At 43.9% G+C, this 21,605-nt stretch overlaps 1 protein-coding gene across 4 annotated transcripts in view; it reads right to left on the bottom strand.

Moving 5' to 3' along the window:
* The window catches only part of LOC137431572 (uncharacterized), a 42,066-nt gene that overhangs the window by 7,266 nt on the left and 13,195 nt on the right, over window positions 1-21,605 (bottom strand). For all 4 annotated transcript variants that reach the window (XM_068123037.2, XM_078782139.1, XM_078782140.1 and 1 more), the window contains exon 8: window positions 10,192-10,290. In XM_068123037.2, the coding sequence (XP_067979138.2) occupies window positions 10,192-10,290 (99 nt within the window). The remainder of the gene's footprint in view (window positions 1-10,191; window positions 10,291-21,605) is intronic.

Genomic DNA, 21,605 nt, shown 5'->3' with positions numbered 1-21,605 from the left:
GAAAGAAAATAAATGACAATAAAGCGAGGAGGAGGGTGGGGGCAATTACTGAATGACCTCAATGCTCACCATGTATCACCACCTTTGCTGCAACCCCCTCCTTCCTACATCATAGTAGTTGCATCAGATCTTCCACCTGAACGATCCCCTATTTAATGATGGGTTGTCTATAGAGACCATACGACGTCTGCCAAGAAAGCTGAACAGATCTTAGTTTGGGTTTCTGACGTACAGAACCTCTAACGATATCTGGCACCTGTGATAATTCCCAGTCTAATTTGGAATTGGGGCCGAGCAACCCCGGGGAATCATATCGTGATCTTTCAAACTCCTAACAAGGACTGAGCACGAAATTTCCATGAACTCCGACCGCTACATATTAACTTGACCTTGATCTTTCCTGGGAAAACCACATTTCAAATCTGGCCTCCAAAGCCAGTCGCCGACTGGGCATCCTCCGTCGTGCGAAGTCCTTCCTTGGCACACCTGAGCTCCTCACCACATACAAGGCTTTCATCCGCAGCTCAATGGAATACTGCTCTCCCCTCTGGGCTGGTGCTCCTGCCTCACAACTAGCTCGTCTTCACGCTGTTGAAACCAAAGCATTCAGAATCATTGGAATCTCCCGCGATGAAGCTAACTCCAAGGGCCTCTCACTCACTCACCGCAGGCAGGTTGGTGGTCTTTCCGTCTTCTACCAACTCCTCTCTGGCCTTGCCCCCCAGTTCTCTCTGGGCTCTGTCCCGCAAATATTCCTACAGGTCGCACAAGATCTGCCTGCAACCCTCTTATGGTCAAACTGCCAAAATCAAGACTCTCTGCTCACCTTCACTCCTTCATTCCTCTTTTCTCCCACCTCTGGAACAAACTCCCTCACTCTCTTCAATCCCACTCCACCCTCCAGGCCTTTAAAACAGCTGTTCACCACCATCTCTTGTCTTCCCCCATCCAAAACCTTGATCTTTTCTACCCCCGCTAATTTCACCCCAATTCCACTTTTTTGAAATACCAACTTCTGTCCTGGAAGTCCTTGGTGTCCTTGTGTTTTATACTTCTCCCCCCCCCCCCCCTTCCCATGCCTCCTCCCCCCAAACCCTCTCCCTTCCACACATCTCCCTGCTCTCAAATGTTGTGTTTGTGTGCTTCCCCTTCTCTCCCCATCTTGTTTTCCGCTCCCTCTTTTTATATATTTTGTTTGTCTGGTTGATTTGTTTGTGAAGTAAATGTTAGCTCTTTCACGAGCCTCGATTCAGTATACAAAAAAAATAAAATAAATAAATAAATAAATACTTATCTCACACTTCTCACACTCTCCAACAAATCTCACACTCTTACTATGTCTCTCCGAAAAGACCAACTGGAAAACCCTCCCATCTACTTTCTCAACAATCCTCTCCAAGAAGTTCTGTCGCTCAAGCTTTTGGGTCTCACTATCTGCCATGATCTTTCCTGGGAAAACCACATTTCCAAGCTGGCCTCCAAAGCCAGTCGCCGACTGGGCATCCTCCGTCGTGCGAAGTCCTTCCTTGATACACCTGAGGTCCTCACCACATACAAGGCTTTCATCCGCAGCTCAATGGAATACTGTTCCCCCCTCTGGGCCGGTCCTCCTGCCTCACACCTAGCTCGGCGTCACGCTGTTGAAACCAAAACTTTCAGAATCATTGGAATCTCCTGCAATGAAGCTAACTCCGAGGGCCTTTCACTCACTCACCGCAGGCAGGTTGGTGGACTTTCTGTCTTCTACCGACTCCTCTCCGGCCTTGCTCCACCAGCTCTCTCTGTGCTCTGTCCCTCAAATATTCCTACAGGTCGCACAAGATCTGCCAGTAACCCTCTTATGGTTAAACTGCCAAAATCTAGGCTCTCTGCTCACCATCACTCTTTCATTCCCCTTTTCTCCCGCCTCTGGAACAAACTCCACCACTCCCTTCAATCCCACTCGTCCCTCCAGGTCTTTAAAACAGCTACTCACCACCATCTCTTATCTTCCCCCATCCAAAACCTTGATCTTTTCTACCCCCGCTAATTCACCCCAGATACACTTTTTTGAAATTCCAACTTCTTTCCTGGAAGTCCTTGCAGTGTCCATATGTTTTATACCTCTCCCACCTCCCCCCAAGCCCTCTCCCTCCCACATTTCTCTCGATGTTCCTGCTCTCAAATGTTGTGTTTGTGTCCTTCCACCTCTCTCCCCAGCTTGTCTACCGCTCCCATCTATATTATAATAGCCGTAGATGATTCTGTCTGTCTGTCTGTCTATCTGTTGGGTGTCTGTCCGGGGTGTGGCTTACTCGGTTTGCAGAGTAGCTCCACCCATAGCTCCACCCATTCTGGGAGTGGCTATAAACAAATATCCACCATTTTATTAACTCGCATAGCTTTGAGTCCTGTTTTGTAGGCCCGTGGTGTCTTGCTCTCCCCCAGTTTTATTTCAAATCAAATTCGATAAATCATTTCATTTTTCACAGTCGCTAACATAGTTTTAGACTCGGTTGAAAAAAAACGGGAAGAAAATCCGATGAAAGTTGCCGTTTATAGAACGAAATGAATTCTCAAAGGCCTGTAACTTCAAGGCCATTGAGTCTCTCTCACGCCTTTATCTCCAATCTAACTCACCATATGATTTCATTTTTATCGATGGTTTTACTTTTAGACTCGGTGTCAGCAATAATTGAGAACAATCCACACACGCGGGAAAATGCAGAGATATATTTTTTAAAATCGCGTCATGGTGTATCATACACCGCCCAACATGACACCGCCGGCAATGTGTCGATATATATTAAAAATTCGCTTTTGCTTTTCCGTTATGATATATTACTATTTCGTTTGATGACAGTCGTCACAAAAACGTCAACAATGATGCCGACATATATTTCTTCGTTTTTATTTCATTCAACATATTAGCCGGAAGTAAAATATGTTTCAGGAAATTACCGAGAGATATTTCTTCGTTTTTTTTATTAGTTATGTGCGCATACACTTTAAATAGGTTTATTTGAAATCTTTAATTTTCCACAATATAATTTACTTGCCATTTATCATTTGATGATTACGAGACAAATTCCTCTTGAGGATCGTGACAATTCATGCGTTGCGTGGAAACTTCCATTTCCAAAATGAATGAGACGATCGATGAAGAACGACTCGGTGTCACCAACGCGGGAAAATGCAGAGATATATTTTTTAAAATACACCATATCACCGCACAACACCGCCCAACAGCTAACAAGTATCATACACCGCCCAACAGCCAACGAGTATCATACACCGCCCAACATGACACAGACAGCAACATGTCGACATTATCGCTTTTTCTTTAAACCGAGTGAACCGAGCCGAACCGAATACACCGCGTGAATTCACCGAGCGAATTTCAGCCAATTCCACCTATTTCTTCGTTTTTATTTTATTCGTTACCAGCAGAAGTACCCAGCGTTGCCGGGCGGGGGAGGGGGGAAGGGCACGTACACTTTAAACATGTATATACATGTGGGATGTGGGATGTGGGATATATACATGTGGGACATGTGTACGTGTGTGTACGTGTGTACGTGTGTGTATGTGTGTGTGTGCGCGTGAATATGTGTGTGTGTGTATATATGTGTGTGTATGTGTATGTAGGCTAACCCCCGCTCTAGCAGGGAAAATGGCCTTAAAATGCATGTTGTTGTTGTATGTGTATATACATGTCTGTGTGTGTGTGTTTGTGTGTATATGTGTCTGTACGTGTGTGTGTGTGTGTCTGTGTGTGTGTGTGTGTGTGTGTGTGTGTGTGTGTGTGTGTGTGTGTGTGTGTGTGTGTGTGTGTGTGTGTGTGTGTGTGGAGATGTATATATGTGTATATATATGTGTATATGTGTATACATATGTGTATACATATTTGCATATGTGCATATGTGTATATGTGTCTGTACGTGTGTGTGTGTGTGTGTGTGTGTGTGTGTGTGTGTGTGTGTGTGTGTGCATGTGTGTCGATGTACGTGTGTGTGTATGTGTATATGTGTGTGGGTGTATATGTGTGTGTGTGTGTATATGTAAACATGGGCCGGTGTGTGTGTAAAGTGTGAGGAGGTATTGGAGAGGAAAATGCAGAGATATATTTTTTTAAATCGCGCCATGATGATAAACGAAAATACACCGCCTAAAATAACAGTCGACATATATTTAAAATTCGCCATACACATCCATGCGGGAATCCCACGGGCATGGATGTGTGTGACATTTCGACATATTGAGTTACATGCTGCGCCTGCACATTCAGTTATATAAGATGGTTACTGGCAATTGATCACATCCACAAATGATGTAATCCACACAATTTATGTACTTTACATAACGTTAATAGGAATACATGCCCGTGTAGATGGGAATGACATATAATTCACCGAAAACGTTGAAGCAACCGCATAATATTACGGTGATGTTTAACTCTGAGAATAGTTCTAAATTTAAAAAACTTTCTTCTGATATTTGTGATTTATTTCAAACAAACTGTATTTCCCAGCTACACGGGCATGTATTCCTATTAACGTTATGTAAAGTACATAAATTGTGTGGATTACATCATTTGTGGATGTGATCAATTGCCAGTAACCATTTTATATAACTGAATGTGCAGGTGCAGCATCTAACTCAATATGTCGAAATGTCACACACGTCCATGCCCGTGGGATTCCCACGGGTGACCCCGCTAGTTATTTTATGTTTAATGTGTCGGTTTGACTTTTTGTGTGATTAATGTTAGCTCTTTCACGAGCCTCGATCTTGTATCCACAAAAAAAAGAAGAAAAAAAAAGTCAGGATATGACGATGGTTCACGAGTGAGCGGTATTCAATGACAAAGGACAGACTATAACCGAGACAGGCCCGGACAGGCCAGGCCCGGAAATGTCAAAACGAAGGTTTGACAAGGTTACTGACCTTGAAATGAGATAGAAAATAATGTATAATCAGTTATGAAGTTAGTTAGCTACACAATACCGAAAATTCGGTTCGATTCCGACAACTTTGAAAATTTGACCTTTGTGACCTTCAAAGGTCAAAGATTCTGAAATTTGTTGGAAAACTTGTATTTCATGATGTATGTGATAATATAAGATCATGTACGACATTTCACCCTATCAGGAAGCGAACAATGTAATAAAACCATCAAAAATTGACTTTTCTAAATTTTGTGGCCTTGTGACCTTGCCCTTGGAGCGAAAATGAAAAATCGAGCTCCGTGCGGCTGGACACATGACATTGGCCTAACCAAATACCGAAACCCCTGTCAGATTCCACCAACTCCCTCAGAGAAGATGTAGCTTGAACTCGATTACCCCCTAAAAAGACATGTTTTTCGGGCGTCGCTCCGCCCACAATGGGCGCAATACGCCCACTCTAGGCAGGACACAACTAGATCATGATATCAACCTCCCACCCAAGTTTCATCAAGATCGGATGATATCATCAGGTAGTTATGCTGTGGACAGACAGACAGACACACACCCATGATGAATATAGTGGTCACTCTGTTTGATAACTCATGAACCAAATAGTGGTCACTCTGTTTGATAACTCGTGAACCAAAAAAAAAAATATCTGACTCATTCCACAAAGAGTAGGACAGAGAGAAAGGAAAAGAAGAACCTTCTCCCAATGTTATGCTCGCGCAGGGTTTACAAGAGCCTGTGTGAGCAAGAGCGAGATGGTGGACCTTTTTGGCAAGGACAAGAGAGAGGTGCCTGGCAGACCGTATCCCGGCTTTGTAGCCTCTCAGGGAGCATGCTTATCCGGCGTTGCAGAATCGCATCTTGTATCTGCAGCAGCCACTTGCCACGACGTCCTTCACTCTGTGCTCTTTTCCACCCATCACTCCCAGCACTTGACTCACTGCCACACACTCTTGTCTGTCACGAACTGAGCTGTACTCAACCTTCCTTAACTTATCTACTGTTCTGTCTCCGCCCCTTGACTTTTATTACTTCCGTGACCAAATGCTCATTGGTTTTCTGTCCGGTTTCTCGCTATGACTACAGCGGCGAGCGGTTTGAGGCTGTGTTATTGTGGCTTCTGCAATGCTGGCAGTTTTACCTCGGTGCACGGCCGTGAGACGTATCCTTGCTGTTCTCGGAGAGGATTCGCTGGGTTTGTGGAGCTACAAAAATGCTCTGTTCATTTTAAAAGAAACATGTAGACAGATTATAAAGGCATGATTTAGGAGTTCAAGGAGTGGGTTTAGACACATACAGATGGAGGGGTCACATCATAATCGCCTGACCATACTTGACACATATCCTATCATTTTCCCACAGAAACCACACACTTATGCTAGACATGTATTCATGGTATTGTCTATTTTACACCCGTTACCCCCATCACGTTCCCGCAACAATATACAGTCACGTGAAAAAGTAAGTACACCCCATGTAAAGTTTTGACTTTTTCAACATATTTCAACATACAGCTATTTGATCTTCATTTCAACAATATTGATAGATAAAGGTGATATAATATAACAAATATCATGAAACATTTACATTTTGTAGTCCATTGTATAATTTTAAAAAACATAAATGCAAATTTCGCACGTGGAAAAAGTACGTACACCCCTACATTTATCACTACTTCAAATACCTAAAATTAGAATCTGGTGCACCAGCTCAGGTGCAAATGATTAGAACATCGTTAGAGAGGATCTTGGAGGAACCTGTCTTATTTAAACCTCAGACATTTAGTTTGGTTTCCTCTTTGTTGTGGAAGTGTGCGGCGTCACCATGCCAAGATCAAAAGAGCTCTCTGAGGCCTTCAGAAAGAAGGTTATACATGCCTACAAGTCTGGGAAGGGATTTAAAAAGATCTCCAAACAATTTGAAATCAATCATTCGACTGTCCAGAAGATCATCTACAAGTGGAGAAGATTCCAAACAACTGCCAACTTGTTCAGGCCAGGCCATCCCAGCAAGTTCAGCCCAAGAGCAGACGCAAGATGCTGAAAGAAGTCTCCAAGAACCCCAGAATGTCATCACGGGACCGACAGGTAGCTCTTGCCACTGTTGATGTCAAAGTGCACGAGTCTACCATTAGAAAGAGGCTGCACAAATTTGACCTACATGGGAGGTGTGCCAAGAGGAAACCTTTGCTGTCCAGAAAGAACATCAGGGCAAGACTAAAGTTTGGCAATGAACACCGAGGCAAAGACCAGCACTTCTGGAACAATGTGCTCTGGACAGATGAGTCAAAGGTAGAGCTATTTGGCCACAGTACCAGAAGACATGTTTGGTGAAAACCAAAGACAGCATTTGACCACAAGAACCTGATACCAACTGTAAAGCGTGGTGGTGGAAATATTATGGTTTGGGGCAGCTTTGCTGCACCAGGGCCTGGGCAGCTCACCATCATACAGACTTGGCATTTAATATGGAATATTTTTTTTGTGGGGGTGAACTTACTTTTCAAGATGACTTAGAACCAAAGGTTCATTGGAATTATGTTGAAATTATTCTAGATTTTGTTAATGTGACCTTTAAAAGAAACAAAAACCACATTTGACATTTCGAAGCAAATAAATTGATCCTTGAAAGTGATGTAAACTGATATCGAACTCAATTCACGGACAGTACTGTGTGAAACTTCTGTACGTTTTCCAGTAGTATCTCTTTATTTTGCACATTAGCCAAAAAAAATTTCAACAAAAACAAAAGCTAAATTATGACTGGGATTACGGACAGTAAAATTACAGTTCAGTACTTCGTGTAACCCCCACGAGCATTCAGGAGAGCACGTACACGTTGAGGCATGCTGTTCACAAGATTTGCCAAGGTTTGGACAGGAATGGCTTGCCATGCAGTGACAATAGCCTGCTGCAATTCACGCACAGAGGTCGGCTGCTGGTCCAAGTGGTCGATTTGACGCGTTAATTCTGCCCACAAGTTCTCTATCGGATTCATATCTGGGGACATGGCAGGCCACTCCATATGCTCTACACCACGGTCAGCAAGAAAGTGTTGGATCATGCGAGCACGATGAGGCCGTGCATTGTCATCTTGGAAGACAAAGTTTCCTCGAAAGGCTGCACGAGCAAATGGAAGCAATGTTTCTTCCAGAATGACCCTGTACTTGAACTGGTTCAGGTTTCCATTCGGAACAACCAGGTCAGTTTTGCCCCCTGCATGAAAAGCAGCCCAAACGGTCACCCCACCACCTCCAGCTTGGACTCTTGGCACTATACAATCTTCGTTGTGGGCTTCATGCACTTGTCTGCACACTCGGACGCGGCCATCTTGACGATAGACCAGAAATCTAGACTCGTCACTGAAGGTCACGTGATTCCAGTGTCCTGGCTGCCATCGACGGTGCTCTCTGGCCCACTGCAATCGGCGCTGGCTGTGTTGTCTGGTCAGGCGTGGCTTTCTCAGGTGACGCCTGGCACGATAGCCTGCTTGAACCAGTCGTTGGTTGACTAGCCTTCTGGATACAGGCACATTTGTCAGTTGCTGCCACTCAGCCCTAAGCCGATTAGCTGACTTGGTACGGCCATTGCAGACTAACCGGTGCAGCTGGCAATCATCTTTCCTTGTGGTTCTGCGTGGACGTCCTGGCCTCGGTATTGGAGTAGGGACACCCCTCTGAGCATTTCGTTTCAGGATCTTTGACACCTGACCTTGAGTGATGCCATACTGCCGAGCAATAGCACGCTGTTTCATGCCAGAATTTCGTAAAGTCACCACTCCATGACAAACAGCATTGTCAAGTTGACGGACCATCTCCAGAGGAAGCGGCAATAACTTTTGTAGACGTGCAGCAGTTGTTTTCCACTAATACAGAACGCAACAACCCTTATATACCCGATTGTGAAGCCAATCGTCAAATGTACCTGTCCTTACATTTTGTCACGCCACCTGTGATATAATCCTTTTATTGACTTCTTGCTGCGAAAGACAATCAGTGACATGGTTCTTTCAACAAAAAAATCACCGAAGGGTAAAATTAACTCACCAGATTGATATACTGAGTTTGGAAAGTAAACCCAAGTCAAGAAAATATATATATTCCATATTAAATGCCAAGTCTGTAGAATCCACTATGAATTCTTCATTGTACCAGAGGGTGCTTGAGGATAATGTGAGGCCATCTGTCGGAAAGTTGAAGCTCAACCGAGGGTGGACCTTGCAACATGACAATGACCCTAAACATACCAGTAAATCCATCAAGGAATGGCTGAAAAGAAAGAAATGGAGGGTTCTGGAATGGCCAAGTCAAAGCCCGGATCTAAATCCCATCGAGATGTTGTGGGGCGATTTGAAACGAGCTGTGCATGCAAGAAACCCCTAAAACATCGCACAGCTGAAAGAATTCTGCATGGAGGAGTGGGCAAAAATTTCTCCCAGTCGATGTCAGAGACTGGTAGACAGTTATAAGAAACGCCTACTTGAGGTTGTTTCTGCCTTGGCTCTAATACCACCTATTAGAGCCAAGGGTGTACTTACTTTTTCCACATGCTAAATTTGCATTTATGTTTATTTAAATTATACAATGGACTACAAAATGTAAATGTTTCATGATATTTGTTATATTATATCACCTTTATCTATCAATATTGTTGAAATGAAGATCAAATAGCTGTATGTTGAAATATGTTGAAAAAGTCAAAACTTTACATGGGGTGTACTTACTTTTTCACGTGACTGTACATGAAATGTGCAGGTCTAGCCAAACCACCACCAACATTTCCTCTTCCCTCATGGAATGCATATGTCACATTTACAATGAGTGCTCCATAGGCTTTGGTAGACCAGCTCTCTGTCTGCTTTATGTAATGGTAATTCAACCAAGTCATTCTGGATCAGGAATGCTGCTAGCTATGTCAATGAATAGCTATGTCAATAAGATTCTTAAACTCACCACAACCTCAATGAGAGATCTCGGTCGAAATTTGACCTTGCCCCATCCTTAAAAAGAGCACCTTCATGTTGTGGTCCACAATCGTTTCTCAAAACAATGTTAAAGCAGCTTCACAGATACCTCCTCACACTTATCAAAAAATTTATATTAAGCTCAATTGGACCTGTTTCTGTAAACATCACCACAATCAGTAGTAGGTCTTGCCAAACCATATGAGCTCTTTACCCCGAGTCTAAACTGGTGCCCAATAGTATGGTCAGGGGAGGCGCAGAACAAAGGAAATAAATATGGAACTCTCTTTACCTGCTGAGCGATGCCACCTTTATGTGCAGCGACTTTCACTTTGACAGACAGCATACCGCGGGGTAGCGCACTGTGGCCAGTGCTGGAGTGTGGTGAGGCCTGTAACAGGTACAGTACACTTCATTACGTTCCATCAAAATGGCATCAAATAAACAAATCATATTGTTGCTTCGAACCACGAGGTACAGCTCAACAAGTTGCACAAGCATTGGCTCTTCCTATTTGCATTTGTTCAAACTTTACATGATGCTTGCTCCTCGAATGAGGAATCAAGGAAAACAGAGCATCCGCTCAAAAGAAAGTCGATCAACCTTTACTATGTATCCACATAAGTGACTCTTCGGCCTTTTCCAATGGTTAAAATAAGTCATCAGCACAGATTACAAGTGAAAGCTCGACTTTAACAAAAAGCGACCATGTCACTTTGAATTGCATACACGCAATGCGGCAACATGACCGAGCGTAATGGTAAGGGTTAGCGGTAACTTGGGGCAGCCTCAGTTGTATGTGTTTTCCCCCTCACGATCGCTTCAATATCGAGTACGTTCCTTGGACTATTTTTGCACCTAACTTACAAAAACCATTCAAGAAACCCGCCATTCCATCAGTTTGGTGTTGAAAATGGACATGATTAAGCACATTGTGCAAGTTGAGCGTGTGATGATCATTGACCAGATGACGCTTGGCTTGCCAACGACCACAGCGAGAACAATTGTGAAAACAGTGAAAAGCTAAAGGTTTCTGCCCAAAATGGTACTCATAGTAGTTTGTTACATATCAGTAGAAGTCGAGAAGACATTTTCTAACCCCTCCATTCCACACTTGCACCTCTCCCATACAGACAAGCAATCTCGGCCCTACATTTTGGTACGACTGTAACCGTTCATTTCATTGTCCATTTGTGTACTTCGTTTGCGTTCCTTATTCATTTGTTTAATATTCATCTATAATATGTAGTTAAGTGACATTAAAGTTACTAGGGCATTGCCCGTACGTGGGTGCCCGTTCCTTGCCAAAAAAAAAAAAAAACGCTACCCGTACGCTCTACCCCGCCCGTACGCCCGTAAACAAAAAAAACAACGCTCTTCGCTTCCGCCCTTCGCTCTGACTGAATTGGGAGAAATAATGCGCATAAGAAATCGAATTACGTACCGTAATGGCGGTCAGCTCGTAACGCGCTCAGCTCCGCTCGTCTCACATCGGCCACGCCTACGCAACAAAGCGTTCTGTGATTGGCTGCCGGAAAGCGTGCTGCCGGACAGTCTTCACTGTCCGGAAGTTCGCAAATCGCAGTTACGATGAATCGTTTTAATTTAATCGCAGTTTGAATTCGTTTTAAAACATAGTTTAACGGCAACATAGTTTTCCAACGTGAAATAAATGAATACGCTGTCAAATGTGCCGTCCGAGGCAGAGTCTGATCGCCACGTTCGGCACACGTGATAGCTCGCTGCTCTCTGATTGGTTGAATCGTTTTTTGGACATAGCTCGGTAAGTAATTGTCCGATTAATATGAAACCTTGAAAAGGCACATCCTCGGGTCCCCAGCAATATACCTGGCAAGTTAAAAGTATATCGGACCCGTGGTTGTCGAGAAACAGCGGTCACAGACACACAGACACACAGACACACAGACACACAGACACACAGACACACAGACACACAGAGATTACTGGAATTATAGATAGATGTTAAGCTGACCGAAAATGTGCCCTGGGAATGCCCCCCTCACTCCCCATTCTAACAACGTCCATGGGAATATCTCATCTATTTAATGTTGCACTCTCTAGAAATGCATTCACAACGTTAAATGGAAACTGGCTGTACATACAAATTTTATTTAGAGATAAATCGTATGCAGTATTTAAATTATTTTAAATTTAGTTAAGTAATGTGTTGACTTTGAGCGTTAAATTTCATTCATATTTAATATCATGAAATTGTGGTTTATTTGAATGAAATTACATATCTATGCAAGTCTTAAAGAAAGCTACATAGAGTACCTTCAGAAAGTATTCACACCCCTTTACTTTTTTCACATTTTGTGTTACAGCCTGAATTTAAAATTGATTAAATTGAGATTTTACTTTGTCACTGATCTCCACATAATACCGTATAATGTCAAAGTGGAATTTTTTTTTGATTGATTAGGGACCACGAAGCCAATTCAATTGATTGGACATGATTTAGAAAGAAACATGTCTTTCTATACCATTAAGTCCGAGGAAATGTCCTTAGAACACCGAGAAAGAATTGTGAGGAGGCATAGATCTGGGGAAGGGTACAAAACAATTTCTAGAGTGTTGAAAGTTCCCAAGAGTACAGTGAGCTCAATCATTAGGAAATGGAAAGAATATGTACTCTTCCTAGAGCTGGCCATCTGACCAAACTGAGCAACCGGGCAAGAAGGACCTTGGTCAGGAAGGTGACCAATAACCCAATCTTCACAAATCGAGGCTTTATGGGAGAGTGGCCAGACAGAAACCACTCCCGAGAACAAGGCACATGACAGCACACCTGGAATTTGCAAAAAGCTACTTGAAAGATTTAGAGCATGAGGCAAAATATTCTGTGGTCTGATGAGATGAAAATCCCTACATCTGTCGGAAACTGAGCACAGCTCATCACCCATCTAACACCATCCCTACCATGAAACATGATGGTGGAAGCATCATGCTATGGGGACGCTTTTCTGCGGCATGGATTGGGAGACTTGTAAGAATAGAGAGAACAATGAATGGACCCAAATACAGGCAAATCCCTGAGGAGAACCTGCTTCAGAGTTCAAAAGACCTTAGGCTGTAGTGAAGATTTACGTTCCAACATGGGAATGACCCCAAGCATACAGCCAAAGCAACACTGGAATGGCTTCAGAACAAGAACGTGAAAGTCCTCGAGTGGCCCAGCCAAAGCCCAGGCGTTAATCCCATTGAAAATCTGTGAAAGACTTGAATATTGCTGTTCACCGACGCTCCCCATCCAACTTGACAGAACTTGAGCAAATCTGCAAGGAAGAATGGGAGAAACTCCCCAAATCCAGATGGGCAAAGCTGATACAGACATACACAAGAAAATTTGAAGCTGTAATCGCTGCCATAGGTGCTTCAATGAAGTATTCACTCAGGGGGTTGAATACTTGTGTAAATTAGATATCTCTGTATTTCATTTTCAACAAATTTGTAAGAATTTCTAAAAAGACGTTTTCACTTTGTGTTACAGATTCGTCACTTCCATTGTTGTGTTTCTCATCCACAGTAAACATTTTTGGTTGCATGTACTATTATTGTTATCGTTTAAGTGAATTGGAGATAGCTGTTTTCAAAAGGTAAAACAAAGTTAGTGTTATAAAAGAAACCAGAAACCGGATCGGGAACCGGACGACAAAGACGAGGAGGAAGAAGAAGGAAGAAGAGGCGGAGCGAGTGAGGTCGGAGAAGGAGCCGAGCTATTTGGAGGTCTAGAGCAAACGCTGGCGAACGAGGGTCACTAGCGAACTTTGGGGTTTCCTGGGAAAGGGATTCCTGCGACAGAGTTGTTATCGCTGTGACAGATAAACCTGCGTGACAGGTTTTGCGGTTGATTCCGAAGAGAATCATTGGACTGCCGTTACGTCTCGAGAACGGACCGTTGGCCATTTTGCCTCGCGCCTGATTTCATCGCTCCAGGTTTCTTCACCTCGCTTCAACCATTTTCACAACCATCCAGACGTTAATCTGGTGTGTGTGTGTAACGTGGATTTTGAGTGGGAATTTGCAGTTCGCCGTCTGTGAGCCGTTGAACGTCCATACCCGAAGGTGTGATTTCCCAGTCGCCTCTTGAAGACACCTTTGCCCATCTTTGGCAGTGTGACTGTCAACCGAGCGGGATTCTGGTGTTGATAGTACATCGTTCTGACGATCACTGGAGCGTGGATTGACTCTGGTTTGAAGCTGGGACAGAGACATTGGGAATGTTATTTTCACTCACTTGGAGCACAGTGAGTTATATTGTATGAAACTGATGGTACCATCATAGGAATTATATGTTGGTTGTACAATTGATTAATATTGTTATTGTGCTGTTATTCTTGTGTGATCTTAATACAATACTTGTTTGTTGGTAACAATTGGTGTGGTTTCACCATTGATCTTTGACACACAGAATAACACATCTTTCTGCCGTGACTCCTCTCGGGACTCGGAGGTACACCATGACCGGAGTTTGGGGAGGGGCACGTAACAGAAATTGGGGGCCTCGTCAGGGATAGAATTCCCTAACATTCCCAAATTTGGAATTTTCTAACATTCCCAATTTTTTTCAAAAATTGGAATTTTTTTTGTCTGAAGGTTAACAGGTGCTAACTAATAGTCACCATGGTGTTTGACGCAGAAAAGTTTGCGGCGTCCCCTAATGAGGCACAGTTCCAGGCGTTAAAAATATCGGAACTCATGATATTGGCCAAATATTTTAACTTGGAGGTCCGAGTTAATATGAAGAAAGCAGAGATGCAGACATTGGTGGTAGAATCTCTAGTGGGACAAGGAACATGGGAAGAGGCAGCCTTGGATTGGTTACCAGAGGAAAAAGGAAATGTGGAGCTCCGGAAAATGGAGATGCAACTGCAGAGCCAGGAAAGGTTAGAGGAAAGATGAGCAGAGAAAAGGAGAGCTGAAGAAGAAAGAAGAGGAGAGGAAAGAGCAGAGGAAAGGAGAGCCGAAAGGGAGTTAAAGGAACGTGACATGGAGTATCAGAAGGAACTTAAACTCAAGGAGCTGGAATTACAGGGAGAACGGAGAGAAGTAGTATCCATGCCGGCTAGTTCGACAACTAGTCAGAACACTTGGGATGTTGGTAGGCATGTGAGGCTGGTTCCACCCTTCAATGAAAAGGAGGTAGCCAAGTTGTTTTTTTACATTTTGAGAAGGTGGCTCAAATGCTAAAATGGCCTGTGGGGCCCTGGACTATGTTAGTGCAAAGTGTTCTGGTGGGTAAAGCTCAATATATATTTTCGGCTTTACCGATTGACCAATGTGCAGATTATGAGATAGTGAAGAAAGCCATTCTCAAAGCCTATGAATTGGTCCCTGAAGCTTACCGGCAAAAATTCAGGAATGCCAGGAAGAGGGAGAGTGAGACCCATGTGGAGTTTGCCAGAATGAAGGAAACCATGTTTGATCGGTGGTGTGACTCGAAGGAGATTGGGAAAGACTTCAACCTGTTACGACAATTGATTTTGGTGGAGGAATTCAAACTGTGTCCACGTGGACATTAAAGTACATCTGGATGAATAGAAAGTACCAGAGTTGTATGAGGCAGCAACTGTGGACTATGCTTTGACACACAGGATGGGGTTCCACAAACCTAACTTCCCGCCTAGAGTTAGCCAGGGGAGTTATAGTAAATCAGGATCGGAGAACAAATATTCATGGAGGCGGCCTGGAGAGGACTATGGGGACAAATCTGATACCGCGACTTTTAGGGATCAGAAGACTGAAGTTCCAAGACATACCTATCTTCCAGGGGGCCCGAGGCAGACCACGAGTTTTTCCTCCGGGCCTACTTGCACTTTTGGCAAGAAACCTGGGCATTTGATATCCCAATGTTATGCCCTGAAAAGGAAAAATCAAGAGCGGAGTCAAACTAGTGCAACTCCGAATGCATTGGCCAATGCGAGAAATCGTCCTTGGAGGACAGTGACTTGTGAAGGTTCCCATGCCAAAGTTATGGCATCACAGAATGACCTTGTTCAAGAGGGTTACAAACCTTTTATTTCAGAGGGGTTTGTATCACTGGATGGAGACTTAATGAACCAGAGACCTGTTAGGGTGATGACGGACACAGGAGCACATCAATCTTTGATGCTTGAAGGCATTTTGCCATTGACAGAGAAGACGGCAACTGGTGTTAGTGTTCTTTTACAGGGGGTTGGTGGCTATGTTAAAGCTCCTCTTCATGTCATCCATTTGAAGTCTGATTTGGTGTCAGGACCGGTCACCTTAGGTTTACAAGCCACTCTTCCTGTAGAGGGAATCTCTTTTATTGTCGGGAATGATTTGGCCGGTGGTCGAGTTTCTGGTAATCCGATGTTGGTTGAAAAGCCCAGTATGGAAAATAACACAGCACAGTTGGTGCAGGAGATTCCGGGTATCTTTCCATCCTGTGCAGTGACTCGTGCTATGGGTAGGAAGCGCTCTGAAGAGAAGGAGAAGGAAGGTGATGTGGATTTGGGTTCCTTAGAGGTATTGGAGGAAAATTCTGAAAGAGGTAATAGGAAAGAGAGTGACATCAAGGAACACAAGGAAAAGGTGGCATCTGGAACCAGAGAGGAAATGGAGTGTCCGTCGGAGACATCTGGGAACGAGGTTGAACAAATGGTGCTTGTCCGAAAGAGACTTGTTGAAGAACAACACGGAGATTCGGAGATCCGGAGTTTGATTGATAAAGCCGTTACAGAGGAAGAGGCTATGAAGATACCTGTTGGTTACTTCATGAAAGGGGAAATACTCATGAGAAAATGGAGACCACCAGAGGTGCCAGCAAATGATGAGTGGAAAGTTCATTACCAAATATTGGTGCCACCACCGTACCGGAAGGAGATATTGAGTTTGGCGCATGAGACATCTTTGGCCGGGCACCTTGGAGTGAACAAGACATGTGACACAATATTGGTACATTTTTTGTGGCCAGGATTGCGGCGTGATGTGGCGGAGTTCTGTAAATCTTGCCACTCTTGCCAGCTGGTGGGAAAACCTAATCAGAAAGTCCCATCCGCACCTTTAAAACCAATTCCAGCTTTTGAAGAGCCATTCAGTCGAGTCATTATTGACTGTGTAGGCCCTTTACCTAAAACTAAGGCTGGACATCATTATTTGCTGACCATCATGTGCACTTCCACAAGGTTCCCAGAGGCAGTGCCTCTTAGAAAAATTACTGCGGCAGTTATTGCGAAGGCCTTGATTAAATTTTTCACTTTGGTTGGCCTACCTAAGGTCATCCAGTCTGATCAGGGTTCCAATTTCATGTCAACACTTTTTCAGCAAGTGGTACACCTGTTGGGAGTGGAGCAAGTAAGATCAAGTACTTACCATCCCGAGAGCCAAGGGGCCTTGGAAAGGTTTCACCAGACATTAAAGAATATGATCAGAACGTATTGTTTTGAATGTGACAAGGATTGGGATGAAGGAATACCCTTATTGTTGTTTGCTACGAGGGAATCCGTTCAGGAGTCATTGGGATTCAGTCCTTTTGAACTTGTGTTTGGACACTCAGTACGAGGACCATTGAAATTGGTGAAAGAACAGTGGCTACAGGAGGAGTCACAGTCAACAGTGGTAGAGTATGTGTCAACGGTTAGGCACAGATTGGCATAGGCTTGTGAAGTTGCAAGAAGAAACTTGAAAGTGACACAGGATAAAATGAAAGTGAGACATGACAAGAAATCTCAGATAAGAAATTTCAGTACTGAGGACCAAGTGTTAGTGTTGCTTCCTGTTCCAGGTCAGCCACTACAGGCTCGATATTTTGGTCCCTATGCAATCGAAAGGAGGGTTAATGAAACAGATTACGTGGTGACAACTCCCGACTGACGGAAAAAGCGGCAGCTGAGTCATGTCAACCGACTGAAGAAATATTATGAGAGGAAGCCTGTAGAGAAAATGGTTCCTGTCTCACCTGCAGTCAGGGTGCAAGAGAATCCAGAGGTTGAGGCCGGTGTGAAGTTTGATAACCAGGCTTGTCCCGGATTGACGAACACGGAAGTGTTGAGCAATTTAGATGAGAAACTAGGTCATTTGATGAGGGAACAACAAGGAAAACTATCCAGCCTAATTTTTGAGTTTGCACATTTGTTCACAGATGTACCTGGTCGTACTGACTTGGTATATCATGATATTGAGGTGGGGGAAGCCACTCCTGTGAAGCAACACCCCTATCAGATGAACCCTGTGAAGATGGAGTATCTTCGGAAGGAGGTTCAGCATATGTTGGAGAATGACATCATCGAACCAAGCAGCAGTGAATGGAGCTCACCATGTGTGTTGGTTCCAAAACCCGATGGCAGTTTTCGCTGTTGTACGGATTTAAAACGGGTTAATGCAGTGACCAAGACCGACTCATATCCCATCCCGAGGATTGATGACTGTATTGATAGAATAGGCCCAGCTAAATTTGGAACTAAATTTGACTTGCTGAAAGGGTATTGGCAGATTCCTCTTACTGATAGAGCCAAGGAAATCTCGGCTTTAGTCACACCAAATGGGTTGTATCAGTACAAGGTTCTTCCCTGTGGATTGAAAAAACGGGCCTGCTACATTTAAACGGCTGATTAATAAGCTTATTGCAGACCTTGAGGGGGTGGAGGCTTATCTGGATGATGTCATCATCCACACTATGACCATGGAAGATCATATTAAACAAATTCATGCATTTTTCAAGAAACTGACCGAGGCAGGGTTGACCATCAACTTATCTAAGAGTGAGTTTGTAAAAGCACAGGTGGTGTTCCTAGGCCATGTAGTAGGTCAGGGTCAGGTGCAACCGGTGACAGCCAGGATAGAAGCCATTGATCGCTTCCAAGTTCCAAAAGGGAAGAAGGAGCTTATGAGATTCTTGGGTATGGCCGGTTGGTACCGGCGGTTCTGCAGGAATTTTTCTGATGTGATAGCCCCTTTAACGAATTTGCTGAGGAAAGAGACCAAGTTTATTTGGGATGACAAATGTCAAGCTGCCTTTGCCCACGTCAAAGCGATATTAATGAGCTCTCCTGTCCTAGCAGCCCCGGATGTTCAAGAACCATTCAAGTTAGCCATTGATGCAAGTGATGTGGGGGCTGGGGCAGTTCTATCACAGGAAGATGGTGATGGAGTGGATCACCCGGTGTGCTACTATTCCAAAAAGTTTAACAAACACCAGGCAAATTATGCCACCGTGGAAAAAGAGACCCTTGCTCTCCTGCTAGCGCTTCAGCATTATGAGGTGTATCTAGGAACTACGACCTTTCCTATAAAAGTCTTCACTGATCACAACCCCTTAACCTTCATTTTAAAAAATGAAAAATAAAAATCAGAGGTTGATGAGATGGAGTTTGGCTTTGCAGGAGTTCAACTTGGAAATTGAGCATGTAAAGGGCAGGGACAATGTCGTTGCTGATGCTTTATCCAGAGTGGACTAACTTTGGAAAATCCTCTCGGTTGTTTGGAAGTTTTGTTGCTTTATTTTGGGGAATCTATATAATAATACGGTAAGGACTCGACTTTGTTATCCCTTTTACGCCGCACCCAGTGACCCGATGCCCACGGCACTAATGCATTTACGCTCTACGAACCGCGCTCTTTGTTTATCACGTACAGCCACACTCTAAAAATCTGAATTAGTCGACTTTGGGGCCAAAAAGCATACGATTAACGGCCGATACGACGCCATCTTACGACGCCATCGTATTGGCGTCTGCTGGGCGAAGGCGATGCGAGCTGTCCGCTGATTGGACAGTCGAGTGGTGTGAACATGGCTGGTGTGAACCAAATGGTCTTTTTATTCCCTTGAACATTTTAAATTAGGATATATAAGGAAACGTCTTTATCGTCATTTTAATAAAGTTAAATGGAATGACGTTGCGATACTCGGGGTGCGTTGCATAAATCCTCGTAACTCAGAGAGGTGTAGCAGGTGGCGAGACGTAACACTCCCAGAATGGCGCTATGCCGATTCCTATTACGAATCCATTCATTTTTCAAAAGTATATCGTAGCGTTGTCATTTAAGTAGATTGCAATAAATACGTTGTTCATATACGCACTCTTCATTCTCATCTTTCTTCCTAACTCTTACTCGGACAAGGAAAGCCCCTATGCCATCCATAATGGTACACTCTATCCATACACCACATCCTCCCTTCCGTGGATGTTCCACGGGCATGGCCATGAACAGGCTAACAGTGCTGCAGTGTGCGTGCCGGAGTGCCAGGTAATGGCTGTGCCAAGGGATGGAGTGTCGGAGATTATAAAAAGGATCTTTCATTTTAGGGCGTGTATTTTAGGGTAATCTGTGACGGAGGATCAAAGGGGTGAGAAGGAAACAGAGTAGGGTAAGGGTGGGGGTTCGGAGGGGATCGATCATTAGAGAGCCACAAAAAGGAGTTCTATAAAAGGTTTACCATTTGGCACGCTTTCTTTCCCTCCACCACCAAAGGTGGATGGAGGTTGTGTTTTCACCCCCGCCTGTCTGTTTGTCTATGAACAGGATATCTCAAAAAGTTGTGGATGGATTCGGACGAAACTTGGTGACCAGGTTAGGTATATGACGAGGATGAATTGATTCAGTTTTGGTGAAGATTCGAATCCGGATCCGGATACGGGAATTTTTAATTTATTAAGCGATTCATGACCATTGAGAGATGGGGCCCTAAAACGATATATAGCATATTTCAAAAAGTTGTGTACGAGTTGGTTAAATGAGTTGTTTAGATGACAAGAACAAGCTGATTCGATTTTGGTTCATGTCGGATCCAGATCCAGCCTATCAGTGGATACGAATCATAAAATGTCCACCTGGCGGAGGTATGCGCTCTACTGAGTGCCACCACTGAGTGGACAATCCAGAGCATGCATTTGTGCCGGTGTCGGCGATCGTTGTGCATATACGCACTCTTCATTCTCATCTTTCTTCCTAACTCTTACTCGGACAAGCAAATCCCCTATGCCATCCATAATGGTACACTCTATCCATACACCACATCCTCCCTTCCGTGGATGTTCCACGGGTTTCGGCTAGTATTAATTATTGTTGCTCATGTGAATTGATAATTTGGGGGTGAGTTTTACTTTTGTTTGTTAAAAGAGTTTTTGCATGCAAAGAAAGTTTTCACTATGTTTCAACTTTCTTTCTTGAGGGGGGGGGAAGTGTTACGGATTCGTCACTTCCGTTGTTGTGGTTCTCATCCACAGTAAACATTTTTGGTTGCATGTACTATTATTGTTATCGTTTAAGTGAATTGGAGATAGCTGTTTTCAAAAGGTAAAAAAAGTTAGTGTTTTAAAAGAAACCGGAAACTGGATCGGGAACCGGACGACAAAGACGAGGAGGAAGAAGAAGGAAGCAGAGGCGGAGCGAGTCAGGTCGGAGAAGGAGCCGAGCTGTTTGGAGGTATGGAGCAAACGCTGGCGAACGAGGGTCACTAGCGAACTTTGGGGTTTCCTGGGAAAGGGATTCCTGCGACAGAGTTGTTATCGCTGTGACAGATAAACCTGCGTGACAGGTTTTGTGGTTGATTCCGAAGAGAATCATTGGACTGCTTTTTTTTTTTTTTTTCTTTTTCTCTATACTGAATCGAGGCTCGTGAAAGAGCTGACAACCGCGAGGGAAAGACAGCACAGGGGGACCCACGAGGGAAAGACAAAGACAGCACATGGGGACCGCGAGGGCAAGACAAAGACAGCACAT

Source organism: Myxine glutinosa, chromosome 7, assembly GCF_964187855.1.
Source record: "Myxine glutinosa chromosome 7, kmMyxGlut1.1, whole genome shotgun sequence".
Classification (NCBI taxonomy): Eukaryota; Metazoa; Chordata; class Myxini; order Myxiniformes; family Myxinidae; genus Myxine; species Myxine glutinosa.
This window is presented reverse-complemented; position numbering and strand designations above follow the sequence as displayed.